Source organism: Aotus nancymaae, unplaced genomic scaffold (assembly GCF_030222135.1).
Source record: "Aotus nancymaae isolate 86718 unplaced genomic scaffold, 86718_ANA_hifiasm-v0.15.2.pri h1tg000019l, whole genome shotgun sequence".
Taxonomy (NCBI): domain Eukaryota; kingdom Metazoa; phylum Chordata; class Mammalia; order Primates; family Aotidae; genus Aotus; species Aotus nancymaae.
Window position 1 is genome coordinate 25,383,155 of NW_026988431.1, and position 27,924 is coordinate 25,411,078.

General features: G+C 46.1%; 1 protein-coding gene and 1 non-coding gene across 2 annotated transcripts in view; one reads left to right on the plus strand and one right to left on the minus strand.

Annotated features, from left to right (window-relative positions):
- Window positions 1-14,522: 14,522 nt before the first annotated feature.
- On the minus strand, window positions 14,523-14,627 carry LOC135275931 (U6 spliceosomal RNA). The gene has a single exon (XR_010343520.1). It is a non-coding gene; the product is annotated as a U6 spliceosomal RNA (small nuclear RNA).
- A 7,552-nt stretch (window positions 14,628-22,179) lies between these two features.
- The window catches only part of SH3BP5 (SH3 domain binding protein 5), a 77,698-nt gene continuing 71,953 nt past the window's right edge, over window positions 22,180-27,924 (plus strand). Inside the window, exons 1-2 of the mRNA XM_012466793.3 lie at window positions 22,180-22,326; window positions 24,023-24,085. Coding sequence (XP_012322216.3) covers window positions 22,180-22,326; window positions 24,023-24,085 — 210 coding nt within the window. The remainder of the gene's footprint in view (window positions 22,327-24,022; window positions 24,086-27,924) is intronic.

The window sequence follows — 27,924 nt, forward strand, 5'->3', positions numbered from 1 at the left end:
CAAGGCTTGGAGACAGAATTTTTTCCTCTTGTCTAAGCTGAGGTTTTGAAAACATTCAAATCCAAGCTGCAAACTGGCCCAAATTGGAACTGCAGGTATTTCCACGGTAGAGCAGTTCCCACCATGATGTCTTCAAAGATAGAGAAGATGAGAGTAGATGTTCTTCCTCACCGGAAATAGCTTATTGGGAAGAACTTATGGGGCAACCGAAGCAAGTCTGGATGACGGCTGAGAGCTTTGGGACTGGGCAGAGGAGAGGTTGGTTGCTTAGCAGGAAAGCCTTGTGGTGCCATTTATGGGAGACATTTCAGTATGTCAACAGATGACCTTCTGAAGCCCATGACTCTCAGCCAGGTGTGCTGATTCACATCTGGTAATCCTAGCACTTTGAGAGGCCAAGGCACAAGGATTGCTTGGAGCTAGGAGTTTGAGATCAGCCTGGGGAAGATAGTGAGACCCTGTCTCTACAAAAAAATCTTTAAATGACTGGACATGGTGGTGTGTGCCTGTAATCCCAACTACTCAGGAGGTTGAGGTGAAAGGATCACTTGAACCCGTAAGTTCAAGGCTGCAGTGAGCTAAGATCACACCACTGCAGTCCAGCCTGGGTGACAGAGTGAGATCCTTCCTCAAAAATAAATAACAAAATAATGAAAGTCTGTGACCGTCAAGGGTATTTGCCTAACATTACACTGACTACTACAGAATTCCCCAGACAGCAAGATTATTTTTTCTTTTTTTTGAAACAGGATTTCGTTCTGGCACCCAGGCTAGAGTGCAGCGGTGTGATCATAGCTCATTTAGCTCATTTCAGCCTTGATCTCCCAGGCTCAAGTGATCCTCCCACCTTAGCCTCCCAAGTAGCTGGGACTACAGGTATGTGCCACCATGCTTGGCTAATTTTTAAAAAAAATTTTTTAGCAAGAGATGAGGTCTTGCTATATTGCCCAGGCTGGTCTTGAACTACAGAGCTCAAGTGATCCTCCCACCTCAGCCTCCCAAACTGCTGGGATTACAGACATAAACTACTACACCCAGCCAAGATTATTCTTAAAATGGATAGACAGGCAATCCTGACTATGAGGTAGGATAACTCAGGAAATCTGAGACCCTTCTTTTTTTTGTGTGTTTTTTTAGGCAGTGTCTTGCTCTGTCGACAGGCTGGAGTGCAAAGGCATGATCTTGGCTCACTGCAACCTCTGCCTCCTGGGTTCCAGTGATTCTCCTGCCTCAACCTCCTTAGTAGCTGGGATTACAGGTGCGTGCCACCACACCCAGCTAAGTTTTGTATTTTTAGTAGAGATGCGGTTTCACCAGGTTGGCAAAAATGGTCTCGATCTCTTGACCTCATAATCTCATGATCTGCCCGCCTCCGCCTTCCAAAGTGCTGGGATTACAGGCGTGCCCGGCTGAGACCCTTCTTAATAGTTGATAACATAGCTTTATCTTTTTGAGAAAGGCTGGGCGTACTCATAGATATTATTCTTCATGATAACTACCATGTATTGTACTCAGAGCATGAACACAGACCTTAATCTACATTTGCTAATTTAATACACAAATATAAAGTAGATCTATTATCACTAGTTGACAAATGAGGCAACTGTGGCTCACTGAGATTAGAGATTTAGAGTCACAGCTTCCTACATAGCAGAGCTGGTGTATTCGGCCGTTCTTGCATTCCTATAAATAAATATCTGGCTGGGTAACGTGGCTCATGTCTGCAATTTTAGCACTTTGAGAGGCCGAGGTGGGTGGATCATGAGGTCAGGAGTTCAAGACCAGCCTGGCCAGCATGGTGAAACTCCGTCTTTACTAAAAATACAAAAATTGGCTGGTTGTGATGCTGTGCACCTGTAATCCCAGCTACTCAGGAAGCTGAGGCAGGAGAATCACTTGAACCCAGGAGGTGAAGGTTGCAGCTAACCAAGATTGTGCCATTGCATTCTAGCCTGGGTGACAGAGTGAGATTCTGTCTCAAAAAATTAAAAAATAAAAATAAAATTTAAAAAAAGAAGAAATACCTGAGACTGGGTAATTTATATTTTTTAAAAATGAGGTTTAATTGGCTCGTGGTTCTGCAGCCTGTACAATGAGCATAGAAGCATCTGCTTTGGGGGAGCCTCAGGAAGCTTCCAATCATGGTGGAAGGCAAAGGGGTAGCAGGTGTCGCATGGTGAAAGAGAGAGAGTTGGGGAGGCGGGGCTGCCACACACTTGTAAATGACTAGATCTCGTAAGCACTCACCATCACAAACACAGCACTAAGCCATTAGGGACCTGCCCCCATGATCTGGACACTTCCCACTAGGCCTTACCTCTAGCATTGGGGATTACAATTCCACAGGAGATTTGGGTGGGGACAAATGTCCAAACTATATCGCTCTGCCCATGGTTCCTCCCAAATCTCATGTCCTTCTTACATTGCAAAATATAATCATGCCTTCCCAGCAGTTCCCCAAAGTCTTACCTCATTCCAGCATTAGCTCAAAAGTCCAAAGTCTCATCTGAGACGAGGAAAATCCCTCCTACCTGTGAGCCTGTAAAATAAAAAAAACTTGGTTACTTCCAAGATACAATGGGGTTTGGGTAAGTCTTCCTGTTTCAAAGGGGAGAAACTGGCCAAAAGAAGGGAGCTACAGGTTTCACACAAGTTTGAAACCCAGCAGGGCAGTCATTAAATCTTAAAACTCCAAAATAATCTCCTTTGACTCCATGTCCCACATCCAGGGCATGCTGGTGTGAGGAGTGGGCTGCCAAGGCTTTGGGCAGTTCTGCCCCTGTGGCTTTGCAGGATGCAACCTCTGAGACTGCTCTCATGGGCTGGTGTTGAGTCCCGGTGGGTTTTCCAGGTGCAGGGTGCAAGCTGCCAGTCTATCTACCATTCTGGGGTCTGGAGGAAGATAGCCTCTTCTCACAGCTCCACTAGGCAGTGTCCTGGTTGGAACTCCATTTGGGGCCTCCAACCCCACATTTTCTCTCCACACTTCCCTAGCAGAGGTTCTCTGTGAGGGCTCTGCCCCTGCAGCAGGCTTTGGCCTGGACATCCAACCTTTTTCATACAGTCTCTGAAATCTAGGCAGAGGCTGCCAAGAAACCACCACTCTTGCACTCTGTGCACCTGCAGGCTTAACACCACGTGAAAGTCACCAAGGCTTACAGTTTGCGTTCTCCAGAGCAGTGGCCGCAGCTGTATGTGGGCCACTGTGAGCCACAGCTGGAGCTGGAGCTGGAGCACCTGGATATGGGGAGCAGTGTCCCAAGGCTGTGCAGGGAAGTGGGGCCCTGGCCCATGACACCTTTCTTCTCGGGCCTCTGGGCTCTCGGCCTGTGATAGGAGGTGCTGCTAAGAAGGTCTCTGAAATACCTTTGAGGCCTTTTCCCCACCGTCTTGGATATTAGCACTCGGCTCCCTTCTAGTTATGCAGATTTCTCTAGCAAGTAGTCGCTCCATAGCCTGCTTGAATTCCTCTTCCGAAAAAGCTTTTTCTTTCTCTGCCGCATGGCCAGCCTACAAATTTTCCAAACTTTTACACTCTGTTTCCTGTTTAAATATAAATTCCAACCTGAGGTCATTGATTCGCTCCCTCATCTGAGCACAGGCTGTTAGAAGCAGCCAAGCCACTTCTTGAATACTTTGCTACTTAGACATTGTTTCTGCCAGATGCCCTAGGTCATCACTCTTTACTTCGAACTTCCAGACATTCCCTAGGGCATGAACAGACTGCAGCCATGCTCACTGCTAAAGCATAACACGCATGACCTTTGCTCTAGTTCCCAATAAGGTCCTCATTTCCATGTGAGACCTTGTCAGCCTGGTCTCCACTGTTCATATCCCTTTCAGCATCCTGGTTGCAACTATTTAACTAGTCTCTAAGGAATTCCAAAATTTCCTTCATTTTTCTGTTTTCTTCTGAGCACTCCAAACTCTTCCAGCCTCTGCCTGTTATCCAGTTCCAAAGTCTCTTCCACATTTTCAGGTACCTGTAAAGCAATGACCCACTCTTCAGTACCAATTTTCCGTTCAGTACCAATTTTCTGTATTAGGCCGTTCTTTCATTGCTATAAAGAAATACCTGAGACTGGGTAATTTATTTTTTTAAAAAAGGAGGTTTAATCGGCTTGTGGTTCTGCAAGTTCTACAGGAAGCATAGTGGCATCTGCTTCTGGGGAGGCCTCACGGAGCTTCAGTCACGGTGGAAGGCCAAGAGGGAGCAGGCGTGTCCCATGGTGAGAGCACTAGCAAGAGAGAGAGAATATGTGTGCGGGAGATGCCACACGCTTTTGAATGACCAGGTCTTGTGAGAAGTCACTGTCAGGAAGACAGCACCGAGCCGTGAAGGATTTGCCCCTATGATCCAAACACCTCCTATCAGGCCCCATCTCCAGCACTGGGGATTATAATTCAGCATGAGATTTGGGCAGGGACAAATATCTAAACTGTATCAGCTGGGATTCTAAACAAGTTCATGGGCAAAGACAGATATATGGCTCCAGTTATGATAACATCTATGCCTTTTTTAAAAAAATAACTTTTCTCTATAGAGTAGCCATTCTTCTGTTTCCTTATTTCTCTGAAAAACTTGAAAAAAATAAAAATACTTTTATTTTATATTCAGGGGTACATGTGCAGGTTTGTGATATATGTAAACTTTCTGTTGCAAGGGTTTGATGTACGGGTGATTTCATCGTCCAGGTAATAAGCACAGTACCTGAGAGACAGTTGTTCGATTCTCACCTTCCTCCCAACTTCCACCCTCAAGTAGGCCCTGGTGTCTGCTGTTCCTTCTTTGTGTTCCTATGTACTCAATGTTTAGCTCCCACATATAAGTGAGAACATGCAGTATTTGGCTTTCTCTCCCTGTGTTAGTTTGCTTAGGATAATGGCCTCTAGCTCCATCCATCTTGCTGCAGAGGACATGATCTCAATTTTTTTTATGGCTGCATAGAATTCCATGGTGTATATATACCACATTTTCTTTTCTTTTCTTTTTTTTTTTTTTTTGAAGGCAGAGTCTCACTCTGTCACCCAGGCTGGAGTGCAGTGGCGTGATCTCAGCTTACTGCAACCTCTGCCTCCTGGGTTCAAGTGATTCTCCTCCCTCAGCCTCCCGAGTAGCTGGGATGACAGGTGTCCACCACCATGCCTGGGTAATTTTTGTACTTTTAGTAGAGACGGGGTTTCACTATGTTGGCCAGGCTGGTCTTGAACTCCTGACCTCAGGTGATCCACCTGCCTTGGCCTCCCAAAGTGTTGGGGTGACAGGCGTGAGCCACTGCACCTGGCCAGTACCACATTTTCTTTATCGACGCTACTATTTTCTTTATCAGCTACTGCTGATTCTTATGTCTTTGCTGATTACATGTATATCTTTTTATAGACCCAGGAATATAGTCAACCTAATGAGTCAGCTTGCACTTCTATAAAATAGTAGACTTTGGGGTCAGGCGATCTCTTTCTTTTTTTAATTTTTTGAGACAGGGTCTCACTCTGTTGCCCAGGCTGGAGTGCAGTGGCACAATCTCAGCTCCCTGCAGCCTTGACCTCCCGGGATTAGGTGATCCTTCCACCACAGACTCCCAAGTAGCTGGGACCACAGACATGCACAAACACACCCAGCTAATTTTTGTATTTTTTATAGAGAACAGGGTTTCACCATGTTGCTCAGGCTGGTCTCAAACTCCTGGGTGCAATCGATCTGCCTGCCTAGGCCTCCCAAAGTGTGATCATCTTCACCTGAAGATTATCAGGTAGAGATTCAGCTTCAGATCACCTGAATCTTCCTGAAAATCACCAGGAAGTGACATTAGGTACAAATTGTCTCCATGTCTCTCTTACAGTCTGTACTTGTGCTGTGTGTATGAATGTGTGCTTTTTGTCCTGGAAGTCTGTCATGAGAAACTAAATGTTTTCCAGAAACAAATAAAATATTAAAGCAAAAATAATACTTTGTATCCTTTTACAAGGTGCATTATGTTCTGATTATAAAAATCTGCTTATTTATTGGATTGCACATTTATATTTGGTAACAAATTTCAGAAGTTTGCATGAACAAGCTTCCTTGAGAAAGTGTGGAAGGAAGAGCTTGAGTGCATACCCAGCAGAAACAAAACTGCTGGTTTTATGGGTTTGCAGCTCTCCTTACAATGTGGAGAAACCTGTTTGAAATCTTCATTTGTCTCTCAATGGCTGAAATTTTCTTTTTCTTCTTCTTTTATTTTTTTTTAAGCTATAGATATGTATTTCTGTTGTGTTTCATACGATTTCCCAATAAGCCATTAGAAAGAAATTCATCCTTGGGATCCTGGACAAGTTACGTGCTGGCACATAGTAGGTGCTCTATGCAGTCAATGCTCTTTAGCGGTGAAAGAGACTTTAAAGTTCATGAGCCTGCAGTGAACATCTGTGATTCTGACCTGTTCATTTTATAACAAAACTTCTCAAAATAGGTCTCTCTATATTTGCTGTCTCCGTTTGTCCACATTTTATGGTTTTCTCAGACTCCGTCAATCAGGGTGTGGTCCTGTCCACTGAAACTGCTCTGGTGGATGTTTCAGAAAGGCCTCGTGTCACAGAGTTTTGTGGTCACTTCTCTGTCCACCTGTTCTTCCACCACCCAGTAGCATTAGACACAGTGGACCATTCCCTACAGCTTGACATGTTTTTTCCGGGACTTTCATGAAACCACAGTCTCCCGGCTCTCTCCTCGCCACTCCTACGGCTTCTCTTTTACAGACTTTCTGCTGCTGTTGGCTTCTAATTTTCCCAGGCCCTAGGCTTTCTCCATTTGTTTCTCTGGAGATATTCCTTCCGGGCCTCTGGCTTAAATACTGTCTGTTTACTGATGATTCTCAAACTCATGCCCTGATCGCTAGTCTCAAGTGTTCAGCTGCTTTTGAACATATTAACTTTGAGGTTTTTGTCAGGTCTCCTGGATATCTGACAAAAACTTTGAAGTTAGTATGTTCAACAAACAACTCTTGTCCAGGTGTAGTAGCTCACACCTGTAATAATAGCATTTTGTGAGGCAGAGAAGGGCGGATCATTTGAGGCCAGGAGTTTGAGACCAGCCTGGCCAACATGGTGAAACCATGTCTCTACTAAAAATATAAAAAGTAACTGGGCGTGGTGGCACACACCTGTAATCCCAGCTACTTCTGAGGCTGAGGCATAAGAATTGCTTGAACCTGGGATACAGAGGCTGCACTAAGCCAAGATCACGCCAAGGCACTCCAGCCTGGATGACAGAGTGAGACCCTATCTCCAAAAAAAAAAAAAGAACTCTCGGTACTTTTTCTCCCAACAAGCTCCTCCTCGATCTTTCTCTTCTTGGCTAATAATACCACCCTTTACCGTTGCTCAAGCCAAAAGTGTAGGTCATCCTCGCTTCCTCTCTTTTTTTCATCCCCATATCCAATGGCTCAGTAAGACCTGCGAGCTGCTTCTCCTGAAGATGTGCAAAATTCACACACTTGTGGGTTTTTTTTTTTTTTGAGACAGTCTTGCTCTGTCAACCAGGCTGAAGTGCAGTGGCATGATCTTGGCTCACTGAAACCTCCGCCTCCCAGGTTCAAGCGATTCTCCTGCCTCAGCCCCCCAGTAGCTGGAATTACAGGCATGCACCACCACGCTGGGCTAACTTTTGTATTTTTAGTAGAGATAGGGTTTCATCATGTTGTTCAGGCTGGTCTCCAACTCCTGACCCCGTAATCCACCCGCCTCGGCTCCCAGAGTGCTGAGATTACAGGCGTGAGCCACCGCGCCTGGCCACGCACTTGTGTTTTTGACGCTATATCTCTCATCTGGATTATTGTCACAGTCTGCTGACTGGTTTCCCTGCTTTCGTGTTTATCCTCCAATGATCCATTCCCAGAGAGGATCTTTTAAATATGTAGGTGGGATATTGTGGCTCACTGGTTTAAAACCCTCTGGTGGCTTCCCATCACACTTAGAATAAAATTCAAACTCCTCAACAATTCTTATAAGGCACTCCATGACTTAGCCAGGGCATCAGTAGACTTTTCTGTAAAGGACCAGATAGAACATATTTCAGGCTTTGTGAGCCATATGGTCACTGCTCGATTCTGCTATTAGACTCTACCATAGACAAGATGGTAAACAAATGAATGTGGCTAAGTTCCAATAAAACTTTATTTCCAAAAACAAGCAGTGGGCTGGGTTTGGCCTGTGGATTATAGTTTCCATACCCCTGATCCAGTCCTTTCTTACCTTTCCAATTCCATTGCACACTACTCTGCCCTTCACTATGGCCCAGCCTCCTACTCCCCCAGGGCTGGAGCCACCAGGGAAGATGGTGGCCACCAGTTTCTTCCCTTCCTATATGCTAATGTCACATCCTTTGAATATGCTGGCTCCCTGATTGTGTGGATTAATGTTCCAGGACTTCTGAGCTGAGACATTAAGATTAGCAGCTTCTGCTGCTTCTCTTGGAATCCAGCTACCGTGTTCTAAGAAACCGAAAGCCTCACAGAGAAGACGTGGAGGAGAACTAAGAAGCCCTGGGCCATAACTCCAGATGACCCCCAGCCAGCAGCATTGACTGCTGGCCATGTGACTAAGCCATCTTGGATGTTCCAGCCTAGTCAAGCTTCCACGTGACAGCAGCCAGCTAGCATTACTCGGAGCAGAACTTTCTAGCTGACTCTAGTCATCTCACAGAATTGAAGAGGTAAAACAGTTACTACTTTTGGCCATTAAGTTTTGATGTTTTGTTTTGCAGCAATGGATAACTGAACACTGACCTGCTTTCTGTTCCTCAAACCTGCCTAGCTCATTTCCCCATGAGCACCAGCTGCTGTCTCTGCTTAGAACACATTTTCCCCCGGTGATTCACTTGGATGGTCCATTTCATCTTTCTATTACTTACTTATTTTTTCAAATAGGCACAGAACCAACACACTGGTCATTTTCAGGTCAACCTCTAGCAGCTCAGTTTTCCGTTGGAAAGCCATCCTTTCTTGACTTTCAGCCCATGTGGCTGAACGTCCTCTTTTCTACCCCCACGGTCCTCTGGACTCCAGGGCAACTTGTAATTGAGGCCACACCAATTCGTAATTTTACTCCCTGCCCCTGAGTCAATAACTGAGGGCTTAGTTACCGATTCAGGGAGGAGTGTATGAGCCAAATCAGTTCAATAAGCGTTAGTCCCAGGAATTATTGGTGAGGAGAGACTCTTTGCTGGGGTTGTTAAGCTGCTTTAACATAAGCCTGGAGCTGCTAGTGCCCTGCTGCTTAGCACAAGGGGCAGGTGTGTCTGGGAAGGGAGCCAACACAGAGGAGGACAGGGCAGAAACAGAGAGAGACTGCTGGATGTAACCATACCTGAAGCTAAATTTCAGAGAGAGACTGCTGGATGTAACCATACCTGAAGCTAAATTTCAGAGAGAGACTGCTGGATGTAGCCATACCTGAAGCTAAATTTCCTTGAGCTTTTCAGTTACTTGAGCCAATATGCTTTCCACTCCACTATTGCCTCTCCTTCCCTTTGGTGAAGCCAGTTTGAGATGTGCTTCTGCCACTTGCTCTTAAAATATCAATTGCTTGACTCACCCTCTACCCTTTCCACCAAATATTAGGTTGAACCATATGAAATTGCCATTCTTATAGATTAAAATGACTGAATAACAGTACTTTTATACGTAAATTTATTCAAACACTTCCAGAGATGGATGGGGCATTCACTACCTACTGAGGTAGCCCAGTTAACAATTGAACAGATTTACCAAATAGAATGTTTTAAAAAATTGTCCAGGTACAGTAACTCATGCCTGTAAGCCCAGTGCTCTGGGAGGCTGAAACAGGACGATCCTTTGAATCCAGGAGTTCAAGAACAGTCTAGGTAACATAATAAGACCCTTGTCACTACAAAAACAATTGGTGGCACATTCCTCTAGTCCTGTCTACTCAGGAGGCTGAGGCAGGAGGATCACGTGAGCCCAAGAATTAGAGTTCACAGTGAACTGTGATCACACCACTGCACTCCAGCCTGGGCAACACAGAACAAGACCCTGTCTCTTGGGGAGATCATCTGAGGTCAGGAGTTCGAGACCTGCCTAGCCAACATGGCGAAACCCCATCTTTACTAAATTTGTAACTATCTTGAGCAGACATATGAGGAGAAACAGGTCATTATCTCCAGCATCAAAGGAATAAACCAAAATGTTAAAAAAAAAAAAAGACCCTGGCTCTTATTAAAACACACACACACAGACACACACACACTCAAAATCCATCTTCCTGTTCCTTCTCAGTTCTGAGCTCTCTCCTCTGAGCACATTTCATGTATTGTGTAGAATTTGACTACAAAATGCCAAGAGGAAGCCCCACCCCTACCACAGGCAGAAAAGCATGAGATTGTCACCTTTTTATTCTAGACACAATACTTGTAGAAATGCATTCTAAAATGTCTAACTTAAAAAATGTGCTGCTTTAAGCCATGTCTTCTCTATGTTGTTCTAGTTCATTTCTAACTAAGCTCAGGACCTCACAGTTAACTCCAGTGATTTTCACCATATTCAGTTTAGTGCACCACCTTTCCCTTTTAAAGCCAAGCTTCTGCCCCTACCCATTGGGTCAAAGTTTTTATTCATTATTTTCTCTATAGTTGTTAGGATACAACAACACAATGCAAATAAAATGCCAAGATATTTGTGAATTGAATCATGATTGTCCAATCCAGGGTGGATTTTGCAAGTTTGGCAAGTGAGCATTCTTTATATTCATCCAAGTCACTGCTACACATGTTGAAAAGGACAGAACTGATAATTAAGCCCAAAGGAATGTAGATAGTTGGACAGTGATAGGTTTGGTCATTCAGTCAGTACTGCTTCTCCGACCTGGGTCAGCAACCATCCTTGTTTCTCAGCCTTGTCTACACGAAGTAATAGTGTAATAAATATCTTGCTGAAGTAATAACTATCTTGCTGAAATATATAAGGGGCTTCTCATTATTGGGTATTCATTGTCCCATTCCTGAAGTTCAGTAGAGCAGTGTGTCATTTAGGATACACTGAGCCACCATAACAAATAGACCCAAATGTTTAATGGCTCTACATGATGGAATGTTATTTGTAGCACAGGTAACAAGAAATCAGTGTGCTTAAGTTGGTGGGGGTCCTCTCTTCCATGCAGCCACTCAGGGATCTAGGTTTCTCCCATCTTGTGAATCTGTCATTTTCCATGGCCTCACCGTCATCTGCATCCAGTCAAGGAAGAGGAAAACACACAAAGGAGCATGTGTGAGCGATTTTTGTCAGACAGGCATGAAAGTGGCATGTCACTGCTGTTCACTTTGTCACAAAGCCACACCTAGCCACGTGGTAGGTAGGGAAATGCTGTTGAGTTTATTGCTTAAAGAGGGGAAGAATGGATTTGGTGGGTAGCTAGTGGTCTCCACTATAGACAGCTAAAGTCTATGTGACACAAAATTAATCGCTCATAAACTGACCACACATTCCTTCCTTTCAAAACCAAGTTTCCACCCCTGCCCATTGTGTCACAATCTTTGTCCATTATTTTCTCGATAGTTATCAGGTTACAACAGCACAATGCAACACAAATTACATAAAAATTGATGGCAAAGTGAAACTGTCAGTCTTGCAAAATAAGCAAGATTTTAAAAAGATCAGGAAAGCAATTTTTGGGAAGTGCCCTAATCGTTTGCTTAGCCAGTGACACATGCGGAAACGGCAGCATTAGATGAGAGAAAATCTATGAGGATAAGGACCAAAATGATACTTCAAATGAGAATGATTTGAATATCAAAGAAGTAAGAGAGACACCTAGGAAAATTAACAAAGACCTCAGCTATTTTTGCCAAAATTATACTGTTTATGATTGTGTTGTGAAAGTCAAATCTGAATCGACCGGTTTTTTTATTATATGATCATATAATTTTACCAGGAAAACATATGCAAAAAATTCCTCAACAGTTGATTGATTCACTTTCATGATTATTGTTATTTTAGGAATCAGCTGGCTGGAGTCCTTTTGCCTCGCTTCCCCTCCAAGGCTCAGTCTCTAAATGTTGGGATGTCCCAGAGCCGTGTCCTGGGCCTCTTCTCCACATCCCTCCTCTTCAAGTGATTTCAGTCCCTTGATCTCATTCAGTCCCTTGGCTTTAAATATCATCTACATGCAGCTGACTCTTAAATTTGTGTCTGTGGTCTTGGCCTGTCCCCTGAGCTTCAGACATCTATCCTACTGTCTACTTGACATCTCCACTTGAGTGTTTAATAGCCTGTCAGACTTGGGTGCCTGAAAACAGGCTTCTTGATTGAAAACTGTTTCGTAAGTCTCCCCTATGTCACTCTGTAATTGGCAGCTTCAGTCAGCTGCTTGCTCAAGCCAGAATCTTGAGTTATTCTATATGTCTCTGCCTCTGCCCTCCCCTGACTCCACATTGGATGGAACTGCAAGTTTTGTTGGGGCTAATTTCCAAATATGACCTAAATCAACTCCAGTCCATCTCCCGCTACCATTGGACCCCAAGCCCAGGCAGCCACATCTCTCACTAGGGCCCCTGGGACAGCCTCCTGACCTGTATCCCTGCTCCCGCCCTTGCCTGCATGACTACTTCATGTTCACACAGCAGCCCCAGTGATCGCTGAAGCAAATACATTGACTGGGTCGTTCCTCGAATTCGATCCCGTCAGTGCTTCCCATCGCTTTTATAATAACTTTAAAAAATTATTATAAAACCTATTATAAAGGCTGGATGTGGTGGTTCATGCCTATAATCCCACCACGTTGGGAGGCTGAGGCAGGTGGATCACTGGAGCCCAGGAGTTTGAGACCAGCCTGGGCAACATAGTGAGACCCCCATCTCCATTTAAAAAAAATGAAAATTAAAAATTAAAAGCAAAATATACCGGCTATGATAAAGATAATTGCTATGAAGATGACAAAACAGGTTAATGAGATAGAGAGGTATATTAATCCATTCTCCCACTGCCATGAAGAAATACCTGAACCTGGGTAATTAAAGGAAAGAGGTTTAATTGACTCAGTTCTGCATTGCTGGGGAGGCCTCAGGAGACTTACAATCATGGTGGAAGGCAAAGGAAAAGCAGGCACCTTCTTCACAGGGCATCAGGACAGAGTGAGTGCGAGCAGGGGAAACGCCAGACACTTATAAAACCATCAGATCTTGTGAGAACTCATTCATTATCACGAGAACAGCATGGGGGAAACCGCCCCCATGATCCACTCACTTCCCACTAGGTCCCTCCCATGACACGATTCAAGATGAGACTTGGGTGGAGATACAGCCAAACTATATCAAGAGGGCTGGAAGAGAAACTGCTCCAGATGGGAGCTGGAGAAGGCCTCGGTATGGATGTGACATTTGGGCTGAGATGCGGATGATGAGAAGGAGTCAGGCAGCTGTGCTCCGGAGAAAAGAGTGATGCAGACAGCAGAGGCCCTGAGGACAGAGCCAGCTGACAGCTCATGTGGTGGCCAGAGACTGAGTGAGGAGGAGGGGCGGTGAGAGGAGGTGTGAGATGTGGGCACAAGTCCGATGAGGTGGGGTCCAGGAGGCCACAGGGAAGAGTTTAGGTTTATAAAAGTGGTTTAATAGTAGCCTCTTTATAATAGGATTTATTTATTTATTTATTTATTGAGACAGGGTTTCTCTCCGGTCATCCAGGCTGGTGTGCAGTGGTTCGATCTCAGCTCAGTGCAACCTCCACCTCCCGGGTTCAAGTGATTCTCCCACCTGAGCCTCCCAAGTAGCTGGGATTACAGGTGCCCACCATCAGGCCTGGCTAATTTTTGTATTTTTAGTAGAGACAGGGTTTCATCCTATTGGCCAGGCTGGTCTCGAACCCCTGACCTCAGGTGTTCTAAAAGTGCTGGGATTACAGGCTTGAGCCACCGCGCCCAGCCTATTTTGCTTTTTGATGTGTTAAACTGTCTGTCTTCCCTTAGACTTTAAGCTCCACTAGAGTAGAGGCTTTGTCTCTTTGGTTCACTGTCATATTTTCACTTGCCAGAGGCTGTCTTATAATAGATGGCCAATAAATACTTGTTAAATAAATAATATTTCTTGTATTTTTAAAATACAAGAAAAAATAAATTTCTTAACATTATTTTAAGTTTTATCTTCCAGAGTAAAGTCTCAATAAATACTTTCTTCACCATTTAATATGGAATTTTGGCTTCCTTTATAAGTAGATTTATTTAAGTGGCCTTTCCCTGTACCAATTATCTTTGTCTATCTTGCCTATTTCCTTCCTTAGATTTCCTAGACTAATAAACCATGGAATAAGGAAGTGAGGGCTGTGCCGACATGATTTGCTCTTGGTTAATCCAAGCTGGGTCACAGTGATGAGTCATTTTTGTTTTTGGGGCACAGAAGTACCCTCTCCTCCTTAAAATCCATTCTAGAATAGTGTCTGCAAAATGTTATGCTCATTGGTTTCAGGGTATAGAACCTTCTTTCTTTTTTCCCCATTTTTAGCAAGGCCCATCACTGCAACAGAATCTCTCTTCTTTTTTTATTTTTAATGGAACACTTTACAGGTTTTCGTGTCATCCTTGTGCAGGGGCCATGCTGGTCTTCTCTGTATCATTCCAGTTTTAGTAGATGAGCTGCTGAAGCGACTACTCTTATTTATTTATTTTTGAGATGGAGTCTCACTCTATTGCCCAGGTTGGAGTGCAGTGGCACCATCTTGGCTCACTGAAACCTCTGCCTCCCGGGTTCAAGCAATTCTCCTCTCTCAGCCTCCCTAGTAGCTGGGACTGTAGTTGCATGCCACCACACCCAGCTTATTTTTGTATTTTTAGTAGAGACGGGGTTTCACCATATTGGTCAGGCTGGTCTCAAACTCCTGACCTCAGGTTATCCACCTGCCTTGGCTTCCCAAAGTGCTGAGATTACAGGCATGAGTCACCACACCTGGCCTCTTCTTTTTAATGGAACATTTTTTCCATCTCCAAAATTCCAGCACCATCCTAAATATCTGTAGGTCCTCTAAGAGTACAGATAGACACAGAAAATCTCTTTCCTGGGTTCTCTACATGCTGTGGCCTGTAATTCATCTGGATCAAGGGATGAGTTTAATTCAATTTAGACACAAATAAATGTTCTCATTAGAGGGGAGTGGCCACATTGCAGGACAATTTGGCAACACACTGATGTCACTGCATCACTGAACTAAACAGATGCCTCTTTAAGGTGGAGGCTCTGATCCCTTTCAAAGTACTGGCTTCTATAGTTCTTTGAATTCTTAGAACCAATCATTTGGGGTCAAAAAATATTGTTGAAGGGTTTATGATCTACCTTAAAATTCTCCTCCACCTTGTTATGTGCCATGATCCTTAGGGGTCGCTGGGAAGAGAAGATAGAGTCGGGAGGAAGACCTACGGAGCCAGCTATCCTGCAACACCTTACCCCGGGGGCTCTGGGTAGAAGTCACACATTTACCTGTGTGTGGCCTGCCAGGTGTAAGTGGTCTGCCCCTAGGGTTCTGAGGTTAACTTGAGAGTACATGGCATCCTAAAGGGGCCAGCCAGCCACTCCTCACGTCTCCTCTACACTCTTGCCAATCAGAGATATCTAAATTTTCATGTTAGATCACTGTTTTCAAGTTAGTCTTTTTTTTAGGGGGACTTTGCTGGTGCAGGGGATGTGGGTGGGGTGTGGTGGCTGCGCGACCGTGCATGAGTCCCTCTCTACCTCACGCTGCCTCAAGCCTCCCTCATGTTAGTTTTAACTGCTGGCTCAAATTTATAAAGGCTATGTTGGCCAGGCAGCACATATCCCAGGCCTGATCCATCAGTCACTTCTAGTTTGCAACCTCTGACCTAAGGTGCCACGTAAATATCACTGGTGGAGAAGGAGGGGATGCTGGTTGTCAGTTTCTTCTGTCACTGACGCCAGAGTGTGATGTGAATGTGAATTCGTTCTTAATCCAGACAGCAGTTTCTGTTCTAGGAGTTAACAGATAGTTACAAAGCATTTTAAATTTAGTTTAATTACTTTATTTAGAAACAGGAGCTGTATCTGTTGCCCAGGCTGGAATGCAGTGATGTAGTCTTGGTTGACATTTCAGCCTCAACCTCCTGGGCTCAAGCAATCCTCCCATCTCAGCCTCTGGAGTAGTTAGGACTACAGGTACACACTACCACACCTAGTTAGTTTTGTATTTTTTTTTAGAGACAGGGTCTTGCTATGCTGCCCAGGCTGGTGTTGACTCCCAGCTTCAAGCAATCCTCCCACTTTGGCCTCCCAAAGTGCTGGGATTACTGATATGAGCCAGTGTGCCTGGCTCACAAAACATTGGAAAAAAAATTGGCGTTGCAGGGAATCTTCATTTAAATGGCATTGAAATTTGACAGAAAGAGTCAACTTCACAATGAGGAATTCATGTGGTTGCTGCTTTGGGGCACTTTTTTTTTTTTTGAGACAGGGTCTCACTCTGTCACCCAGGCTACAGTGCCATGGCACTTTCTTAGCTCATGGCACTTTCCTGGGCTCAGGTGATCTTCCTGCCTCACCCTCCTGGGTAGTTAGGACTATAGGCATGCACCACCACACTCAGCTAATTAAAAAAATTTTTTTGTAGAGATGTGGGGAAGCTCTTACTAGGTTGCTTAGGCTGGCCTTGAACTCCTGGCCTCAAATGATCCTCCTCCCTTGGCCTCTCAAAGTGCTGGGATTACAGATGTGGGACACTACACCTGGCCTGGGGCAGAGTTTTTGTGAGGGCCTGACTCCCCAAGTAAAGGACTAGAAATTTGTCATCTACGTATTTAGGACCCTCAAACTAGCCCCAGAAATAGTGCATGCATGTAGTAGGGGCCAAAAAGTGTACTAAATTAATGTTGCTTTCTGCAGGTCTGGATCTAAAAACAAAAAACAAAACAAAAATACAAATGAATTAATGTTGCTGACCACTTTCATTCACAATTCGCTTTAAAAACATTAAATAAGGCTGGGCGCAGTGGCTCATGTATTTTTAATCCCAGCACTTTGGGAGGCCTAGGCAGGTGGATTGCCTGAGGTCAGGAGTTCAAGACCAGTCTGGCCAACATGGTGAAACCCTGTCTCTACTAAAAATACAAAAAAAAAAATAATAATAAATAAATAAAAACTCCGTTGGGCATAGTGGCTCACACCTGTAATCCCAGCACTTTGGGAGTCCAAGGTGGATGGATCACTTGAGGTCAGGAGTTCGAGACCAGCCTGGCCAACATGGGTGAAACCCATCTCTACTGAAAATATAAACATTAGCTGGGTGTGATGACGTGTGATTGTAATTCCAGCTATACAGGATGCTGAGGTAGGAGAATCACTTGAACCTAGGAGGTGAAGTTTGCAGTGAGCTGAGATCACACCACTGCCCTCCAGCCTGGGCCACAGAGTGAGACTCTGTCTGAAAAAAAAAAAAAGGCCAGGCGTGTAGGTAGCTCGTGCCCATAATCCCAGCACTTTGAGAAGTCAAGGTGGGTGGATCACGAGGTTGAGAGTTCAAGACCAGCCTGGCCAACATGGTGAAACCCTATCTCTACTAAAAATACAAAAACTAGCTGGATATGGTGGCACACGCCTGTAATCCCAGCTATGCAGGAGGCTGAGGCAAGAGAATCGCTTGAACCTAGGAGGCGGAGGTTGCAGTGAGCTGAGATCATGCCATTGCAATCCAGCCTGGACGACATAGCGAGACTCTGTCCCCAAAAAAACAAACAAAACAAAAAAACCCCAACTCTTTGGCTGAGTGCGGTGGCTCACGCCTGTAATCCCAGCACTTTAGCTTAGCTACTGAGTACAGGTAGTAAGTAGTAAGGCCGTGGGATTGAACCAGGGTTGGGATTGTGCCACGTGCTTACAGTGGTCATGAAGAAGGGCGAGGGAGTTGTGGTTGGCCGCAGGTGTGGTGATTTTAATGACGGATCACGGAATCTAAACTAGATCAAAAGGGAAGTGTGGACATAAGCAGGTGAGGGACTGTAAAAAAGTCTAGGGAGCCGTGATGAAGCCCTGAATCAAAGGTTAGAAAGATGGGAATGATTTGGGGACTATACTGTAGGAGAATCCGCTCGTCCTTGCTGACTGGTTTCATTGGGATTCTCAAACCATAGGTGGGTCCTCAGCGCAGCCTGGCAACTGTAATATAGTTCCATGGTCAACCCAGTCACCAACTCTCCTGGCCAGCTCTTTCACAAAGCCTCTCTCCTCCAAACTCCAATGCCCTCTGCCCCCATCCCCTCCTTCTCAGCTGATGACCTTGCTCATTATTTTGCTGAAAAAAGAGAAGCAATCAGAAGAGGCTGATCATCGGCCTAATAGATCTCTTTTGTCTCCTCTGCCCCCTGTTCCTCAATGTCCACCGAGTCAATTTCCCATACACTAGCCAGAATTATTACGTGATCACTCGCTCAGAACAAAATCCAAACTCTTTACCGTGACCTAAAGCATCTATGTGACCTACTCACATGCTCGTCTCTGATTTCATCTCCCTACCTCCCTCTCTCACTGGCTGTCTCTGCCCTACACACACGGATCTCTTTGCTTTTTCGCCAACACTCAAGGCATATTCCCCACTCAGGACCTTTGCACATGCTGCTTCAGTCTCTGGAGTGCTCTTTCCCCCAAAGTATGTGTGGTTTGCTTTCTCATTTCTTTTTCTTTCTTTCTTTCTTTTTTTTGAGATGGAGTTTCACTCTTGTCATCCAGGCTGGAGAGCAATGGTGGGATCTCGGCTCACTGCAACCTCTGCCTCCCAGGTTTAGGTGATTCTCCTGCCTCAGCCTCCCAAGTAGCTGGGATTACAGGCATGAGCCACCGTGCCCAACCAGTATGCATTATTTTATATTTATCTTTAAATTCCACGAAATAATCATAAACATATCCTCCTTGTGAAAAATACAAACATTCCCGAGAAACTAAGTTTTCCTTGATCCCCTACCCCCATCCCAGCCAATCCTAGGCCACTCCCTGCTCCCTTTTCCCCAGAGGTAGCCACTCTTCACTGGGTGGAAATCCTTCCAGGCCTTTCGCTGTGCATTTATGTGCATTATATATGTGCCAGCAGGGAATATATGCAGTTGTCCTTGATATCCCAGGGGGATTGGTTTCTGGACCCCTGTAATGCTAAAATCTGAGATGCTCATGTCCCCGGTAGAAAATGGCAGTGTTTACATATAACATACATACAGCCTCCTGTATACTTTATTTTTTCATTAGAAAAGTGTTTTTTTGAGATAGGGTCTTGCTCTGTCACCCAGGCTGGAGTGCAGTGGTATGATCAGGGGTCAATGCAGCCTTGACTTCCGGGGCTCAAGCAATCTACCTCAGCCTCCAGAGTACCTGGGACTACAGGCATGTGCTACCATGCCCTGCCAATTAAAAAAAATTTTATTAGAGACGAGGTCTTGCTTTGTTGCCCAGGCTGGTCTCAAACTCCCGGCCTCAAGCAATCCTCCCTCCTGCCTTGGCCTCTCAAAAGACTGAGATTACAGGCATGAGCCACCATGTCTGGCCCCTCCTGTCTACTTTATTATTATTTATATATTTATTTATTTTAAGACTGGTCTCGCTGTCACCCAAGCTGGAGGGCAGTGGTGCTATCTCAGCTCACTGCAACCTCCGCCTCCTGGGCTCAAGCAATCTTCCCATTTCAGCCTCCCAAATAGCTGGGACTACAGGCATGAGCCACCACAGTTGGCTAATTTTTAGTAGTTTCTGCGGAGCTGGTGTTTCCCCATGTTGCCCAGGCTGGTCTTGAACTCCTGAGCTCAAGCAACCCACATGCCTTGGCTTCCCAAAGTGTTGAGATTACAGGTATGAGCCACCATGGGCAGCCCCGCCTGTATACTTTAAATCATCTCTACATTTCTTACCTGCAATACCTAATGTAATGCAAATATGTACATAGTTGTTATATACTGTATTTTTTTGTTTTCTAGAGAAAGAGGCAGTCTCACTTTGTTGCCCAGGTTGGTCTTGAACTCCCAGCCTCAAGTGATCCTCCTGCCTCAGCCTCCCAAAATGCTAGGATTACAGGTGTGAGCCACCATGCTTGGCGATGTAGTTTTAAATATACATTTAAAAAATTGTTGTGTTTTTTTCCTCCAAATATTTTCTGTCTGTGGTTAGTTGAATTTACACATGTGGAACTCAAGAGGCTATGGAGGGTCGACTGTATATAGCATTGCCTGTGGTTATTTTTCTTATTTTAACTTTAGAAACACTATTGGGATTAACACTATAGCTGGCCCAGATCTCCAAAAAATAAGATGACAAAAGTCTGAACTGACGTTCTTGAGCAGTTGGGCTATGTCTCATAGGTACATTTTGAACCACTATGTTGCTCTTGGTCTAAGCTTATGCAGAAATGTACTTCAGAGTTTGCTGTTTAGAATGGAGAGGATGGGGTGCTGCCAGCTGAGATGCATTTATCATAGTCAGGGCTGACCCCACAGTTCTCTGTTTTATTTCAAACCCTCTCACTTTATTCAGAGCTAGGATGCACCCGCCAGTTGGAGGCTCAATTCAAAGCCACCAGGGAACACTGGTGGCTCATGTGTCACAAAGTGATGCCTATGGCTATCTTGTCCCTGGCTCCATGTATCATTGGAAAACCAAAAGCAACTATGCTTTAGCAAGGAGCTTTGAAACGCCTCACAGAACTGCTGACTCATCTTGATTTAAAGAGCAACGAACAGGTCTGACCTTTTTAGAAACAAACCATGGCACTACCTCCAGGAGACAATGGACTATAGTGCCAGCGGGGTATAGGGTGGTGCCTTGCCCGAGGAGTAACCCTCTAGCCTAGTTTCCGACAAAACCACCAGAAGCAGATTTATTTACTTATTTTATTGAGACGGAGTCTAGCTGGATTGCCCAGGCTGGTCTTGAACTCCTGGTCTCAAGTGATCCTTGCGTCCTGGCCTCTCAAAGAGCTGGTATTACAGATATGAGCCACCACGTCATACTAGACACAGGTGTTATAAGGTGGCTTTGATGACACGTTATCGGAAAGAAGCCCCTTTCTTAAACAAAATTGTCCACCAAACTCAGAGCGGAAGGGCCACAGGCCTCCCTCGAGAACATGAGAACGTTCTGCATTTCTGGAGGGAAGGAGACGTTGGCAGCCATGTGCTCACCTGCTTTGCCAAGGTCATTCTTTGTGTTCCCTTGACATCACAGTGGCCCTGACATTTTATAAAAGCAGAGATGTGCCCTTTCAGTTTGGCTTTGTCGGGTGCTGTCTGCCAGGCAAGCTCGGCCTCCCTACTCGTTGATGGTAGGCAGGAAGTCTCACTAATTCATAAATTCCTGGCCAGAGCGTGCCCATCAACAGCGGTTACACTTGCCACCTCCTTAAAAAGGCTGTGTCAGCCCACTGGCATCCCAGCTCAATGCATTCTCTATGCTTCCTGGGTATTCAGGTAGGACCGCGGCACCTCTGTGTTTGGGTATGGGGCGCACCCAGAGAGGCCGAAGCCTTCGGCAATGCAGCGGCGCACGGAACAGCAGCTGGTTCTCCTCTCTGCACTGCTGCGTCTACATGAGCACACATTTTAGTTTCCTTTTCTGGGGAAATCTTTGAGGAGGCCCCATTCCCAAGATTCGCCCAAGGGGAGGAATGTGCTTTGGTAAGTAAAGGGGTTCGGCAAGTCTTTTTACTGGTCGAGGGTCACTGAGCGCAGGCTTCTGAAGGCGACTTCAGCGTGAAAGCACCCCACCTTCCCACCGCACACTCAACGCGCCTCGGGGGAGGGCGGGAGAAGGGGACTCCCGAAAGCGGGAGGCTTGCGTTGCGTAGTTGAGATATATCCGGGCTGCTAAGTGACAAGGGGGTGGGTGCTCTCCTATTTTGCCACCTCGGAGATGTGGAGGGAGCTGGGGTTTTTTGACGGAGACCTGGATAGCTGGGACTGGCCTGGGAACGCGCGGCCGGGGCGGAACGGGGGCGGAGCGGGCGCTGCGCTGACGGCCGCGGCAGAAAGGGGGCGGCCGCGCCCATTTCCTCTGCTCCGCGGCGTCCGGAGAGATCCGCATCGGCGAGCTGCGCCTCCCGGGTGTCGGCCCCGGCGGCTCCCCCACAGTGCCCGGCTGTGGCAAGGCGGCTCCAGCCAAGCCTGTGGCGGCCGCGATCCCCGGGGCGCTCCGGAACCCAGTGCGCGGCGCGCGTGCCGGCTGCCCGCATGGACGCGGCGCTGAAGCGGAGCCGCTCGGAGGAGCCAGCCGAGCTTCTGCCGCCTGCCCAGGACAAGGAGGAAGAGGAGGAGGAGGAAGAAGAGGGGATGGAGCAGGGGCTGGAGGAGGAAGAAGAGGTGGACCCCCGGATCCAGGTAGGGCGCGCGGAGTCGCCCCGCATCCGGGCTTCGCAGGGGCTGCTGCGGAGTCGGCGTCTACGCGGACACCCACTTCGCAGCCCCCAGTGACTGTGGTCTGGAGACTGGCGGCCACGTAGCTCTGGTGGCGAGAGAGGGTCTGTATGCTCCGTTTCATCGTCTCCACAATGAGGAGGCTGTAGTGCCCGCATGGATGCGGCCTGACTCTGTTGCAGGCAGCCCCCTGCAGACCCCTAGCAGGATCGGGGTCGCCGCAGAGTGCCTGGTGGTTCGGGATGTTGTGCAACAAAGGGAAAATGGGGGCGGGGGCGCCCTGCTATCCTCGGGGTGCCCCCGGCCCGGCCGCGGCGCCCCGGGGATGGCACGGCCTCCAGGCTCTGTGAGGAGGGGTCGCCCGCGTGGGCGCCGGGCACCGTGGGCGGGTGGGCGTTGCCCGCCCCTGCAGCGTGGGCTGGCCCCAGTGCCCCGGTGCAGCGTCCTCACCTGCGGAGGTGCTCGGCCTGAGCCGTTTTCCTTCTCTGATTCATTGTTAGCGAACTGAGCGGCTTATTGTCACCACCGGTGCAACGTTCTGTCTGGCCTGAAATTGCTTAACACCCTGCTTTCCCTTGTTGTGAGGTTGGGCATGAACAGAAATCAGGGACAACTGCTGCGCAAAGCTGATGCGTGGAGGCGGCGAGGGGATTGGGCTGGCTTTCTGTGCCTCCGTTTCCAGGAGAGATGATTAAAACACAATTTCCAAGCCGAGATCTAGGAGTGACAGTTTAACCTCTTCACCCCTAAGCAAAAAGCAGAGCAAATCTCTTTCCAAGGCCCGTTTTTTCCAACGCTTTCAATAAATCATTTTTTAAAAATTGATTTTAAAAATGCTCTGTAATTTCTGGATCCTTAATTGCTTTTTAGTGCACAGATCAATTTAAAAGCTCACTTAACTCAGTGGTTGGGGTTTAAATGAATTGTCAGGTTAGCAACATAAAGATCAGGTGGGAAAAAAATTCTTGCATTAGGAATGCTATTAATTAAAATAACAGGTTTGGAATAAATCGTATGTTATTGGTGTGGAATTATGTTAGCAAGATCCTTTGTTTGCATAGTAAAGATGAATTAAGTTCATGTTGGATATTTTTTACAAAACGTCAGTTTGTAAATGTTTATTTAAAGGAACGGAATTAAGGCTAGTTTAAAACAGCCAGCTAAGTAGGTTGAATAATTGGCAGTGTGAAAAGATTTTTACCCTTTACAGAAAAATAATTCTAATGAGTTAATACCAGAATTCTGCCCTTGATTTCACTGGGTTTATATTTTTGGCTTGGCCTTGCTTATTGTCTTTTATTGTTTTCTAAGCAAAGTTCTTGCTCAAGGCAGATGGTACTGTTTTGATTAGGCCATTAAACCATTTGTAACAGGTGGGGTTTACTTGAAGGCACATACCTGGAATATTTGACCTCAGACACATTCCAAATGCCCCTTAAGACGTTGTCAAAAGGGACACCATCAAGAAAATGGTTTCAGAAATGCTGACGTTCATTTGCTTTTCTAGCCAGGCTTCAGCTGTTTGCCTTAAGAATTAGTACTGGTTCTTCCTTTGTCCTGCAGATTGGGCTGGGGTAATTTTTCAGGTTATGGACCGAGTTATATTGGAAACAAAAGACGGCTCCCTTAAGTCTTTTTTTCTCCCTCTTTTCTTCACCAGGGAGAACTGGAGAAGTTAAATCAGTCCACAGATGATATCAACAGACGGGAGACTGAACTTGAGGTACAGAGAGCTGAGTTCCTGTTCTTGGTGAAGTGGTGTCACACCGGCACAAAGCTGGTTAATTTCGTGTTCTAACTGGAGGGTTATTGCTGGACTCCCCTGCTTGCAAGTTGAGTGACAGCTCCCCGTCTGACAGAATAAAATACACCACTGAGCTCAACCTGTGGGTGGAACGCATGTGGATCTGATTTCACATGTTGTTTTTCATTATAGAAGCTCCATGGGGCCTAAAATGAGTCTGTGCAGAGCATTACACAATGCTTAAGCCCCGAGTTTTAATGTGACTGCAAGGACAGAGGGGAAAATTAGCCGAACTCTTTAATGGAGAATAATGAATGAGCTCACAGGATCTCTTAAATGTTCTGGGCGGTTCCTACCCTTTGTCCTGGAAAGTGTTGCGTTGTTTCCTCTGACTTAGACCATTTCTTGTCTTTCCTGTCCTAGTCCTAGCAGAACTCCCCCTTCTGCTCTTTTCTTTTCTTTTTTTTTTTTTTTTTGAGACGGAGTTTCGCTCTTGTTACCCAGGCTGGAGTGCAATGTGCAATGGCGCGATCTCGGCTCACCGCAACCTCCGCCTCCTGGGTTCAAGCAATTCTTCTGCCTCAGCCTCCCGAGTAGCTGGGATTACAGGCACGCGCCACCATGCCTAGCTAATTTTTGTATTTTTAGTAGAGACGGGTTTCACCATGTTGACCAAGATGGTCTCGATCTCTTGACCCCGTGATCCACCCGCCTCGGCCTCCCAAAGTGCTGGGATTACAGGCTTGAGCCACCGCGCCCGGCCTCGCTCCTTGCTTTATTGTCTGCTTGTGCATAGAATATAATTATAATGGTAACGAAAAGCTGTTTAGACTGGGAAGGGCTTTCCTGCTGGGAAAAATCTTTGGAAACTAAAACTCGATTTGGGTTTCATGTACATTTTCCAACCAGAGTGTAAACAAGTTCCCATTCCTCACAGCCTCCCATTGGTTCCCCACCCCTTCCCAGTAGTGGTTGTTTTTTACCACCCATCAGCAAATTTGAACACTGTATATATTTGGGAGACTGTGAGTGACTGTCAGAGCTCCGAAGGGACTCCCAACGCAGTGTCCCAGTGCAGGGAGCTGTTGGCAAGGTCTGTTTCTGTAGCAGGAGAAACAGCAAAAGTCAGTAGAAGGGACTTGAAGCACGTGGTCCCTAAGAGTGAGGGTGAAGGAGACAGGAATATCATCTGCCGGGATTCACTGGCAGCCTTGATTCTGCTGCATGCGTAGCCCCTGGAGTTACCAAATCAGGATGTAGCAATGTGGATTAAAAAGCCTGTTGCTCTGAGCTGTGTAAAGGGTTATCGCTAACCACCTCCATTTCCGTCGTAGGTGTACAGGAGCACGGGCTATCCTTCCCAAGTAAAGTAAAATCTGTGTTTATTTACGTTTCTTTCACTTATGAATTGAGTCTCTTTGTGATGTGGGTAACTGGAACCTCTTGGAATCTCAGATTTCTAATGCATTAAACAACAAAACCCCTATCATTCCTGTAGGGCTTTAGCATTTATAGAGTGTTTTTTATACACTTTATCCCATTCCATCCTGTCACACCAGCCTAGAGCTGTGCTGTCCTATATGGTAGCCATGTGCAACGCGTGGCTATTTGAATTTAATTCAAAAAAATTTTTTTTTGTTTCAGAGTCTTGCTCTGTTGTCTAGGCTGTGGTGCAGCTGTGCGATGTCTGCTCACTGCAGCCGCCACCTCCTGGGCTCAGGTGATTCTCATTCCTCAGCTTCCCAAGTGGCTAGGACTACAGGTGTGCGCCACCACGTCTGGTTAATGAAGTCAATTAAAATGAAGTAAGACTAAAAATTCAGTTCCTCAGTCACAATAGCCACCTTTCAAGAGCCCAGTTGCCACTGTATTAAACCACTGTCATCGTAGAATGTTCTGGCCTGGAGAACAAGGAGGGTAGGGACTATTTGCTTTCCAGATGAGGACTCAGAGGCTCAGCATCTCATGGTTCTATGATGCATCAGAGCCAGGGCGCCCATCCTCCAGCCATGCCTCCCTCCAGGCATTTTCTAGATCTCTTCTGGTTTCTCTGTTCTGTTATCCCCAGTGCTGGGGTGCAATCACAGCTCACTGCAACCTCAAACTCCTGGGTTCAAGCAATCCTGCATCATCCTCCCCAGCAGTTGAGACTACAGGTGCATGACACCATACCCAGCTAATATTTCATATGTTTAAACTTTTTTGTAAAGATGGGGTCATGTTGTATTGACCAGGCTGCTCTTGAACTCCTGGCCTCAAAGTGATCCTCCCACCTTGGCCTCCCAAAGTGCTGGGATTATGGGCAGGAGTTGCCATACCCAGCCTGGAAAGTCTTTTTTTTTTTTTTTCCCTCAAAGCATTGATTGGTTCTAATTGCTCCCCTACTATGTGCCGGTCACTGTTTTGGGTAATGAACAAGATGGTCCATGCATGTCTCAGCCTCCAGAGTGCTTACCTTCCTGGGGTGAAATTGGTTAATCTGTTAAACTCTTTTTAGCCCTGACTTCTGAATCCCATTTTGGAATACTCTTAGGTATTTGTGTGTCACAGGAAGCCACCAGACAGGTGCTTCCTGCCTGACTCTGGAGAGCATTTGGACTGTGTGAGAGGCGAACTGGAGGGCATGAGGGGGTGGCCAGGGCTGGGCCAGGTTGCTGCCTGGCCTTTTCACGGTATTACAACCCAGACTGACTCATAGAAATATAATACGGGCTACATAAGCAATGAAAAACTCCCTAGTAGACACATTAAAAAGGAAAAAGAAACAGCTGAAATGAATTTATTTTGTTTAACCCGAAATATCCGAGACAGTACAATTTCAACATGGACTTGCTATTAAAAAACTATAGATATTTTACATATATTTTTGCATTAAGTCTTTAAGATCTCTGGCATATTTTACACCTAGGACACTTTTGAGTTGAGACTAGACATGTTTCAAATGTGAGTAGCTACATGTAGCACTGGTTGGCACAGGTTGAATAGGTGCTGTCACAAAGGAGTCAGGTGGGATGGCACCCTTCCTGCTGGGCACCAACTGCTTGTCAGACACTGTTGGCCGCTGCAGTTATGTGGGTGAACAAGACAAAGGCCTTGCCCTCTAGGAGTTGACATTTTTGGTTGGGGTGAGGGCCAGAGAGGGAATAGTAATTACTAGGTAGTAATAACTACAATAAGAAATGTGACAGAGACACTGGAGGGGTGCTGCTGGAGGACGCCTGAGCAGATGCCTGCAGGAGAGCCTCTGTTTGCAGAGGAACAGGTGGAGTGAGCCACTGGGGTGGTGAAGGGGAGTATGCCCAGGCATGGGGGCAGGAAAGTGAGCCATTTTAATATATAGTCGAGTTTTTTTTTGTGTGTGTGTCTGAGACAGAGTCTCACTCTGTTGCCCAGGCTGGAGTGCAGTGGCACGATCTCAGCTTAATGCAACGTCTGCCTCCTGGGTTCAAGCAATTCTTCTGCCTCAGCCTCCCAAGTAGCTGGGATTACAGGCATATACCACCATGCCCGGCTAATTTTTGTATTTTTAGTAGAGATGGGGTTTCACCATGTTGGCCAAGCTGGTCTTGAACTCCTGACCTCACCATCTGCCCACCTCGGCCTCCCAAAGTGCTGGGATTACAGGTGTAAGCCACCACACCTGGCCAGCTAAGTCTTGTTTTTGTGGTACTTGTATTCCATAAAGTTGTGCACACTGAATTAGTGCATACGGAACCATTGTTGTAGGGAAAATGCAGGGCTCCTAGCAAGCCTGTGGTCACATAATTTTCATCAACTGATCAATAGTAATCTTTTCAGTTTCCATTAAAAGACACTTT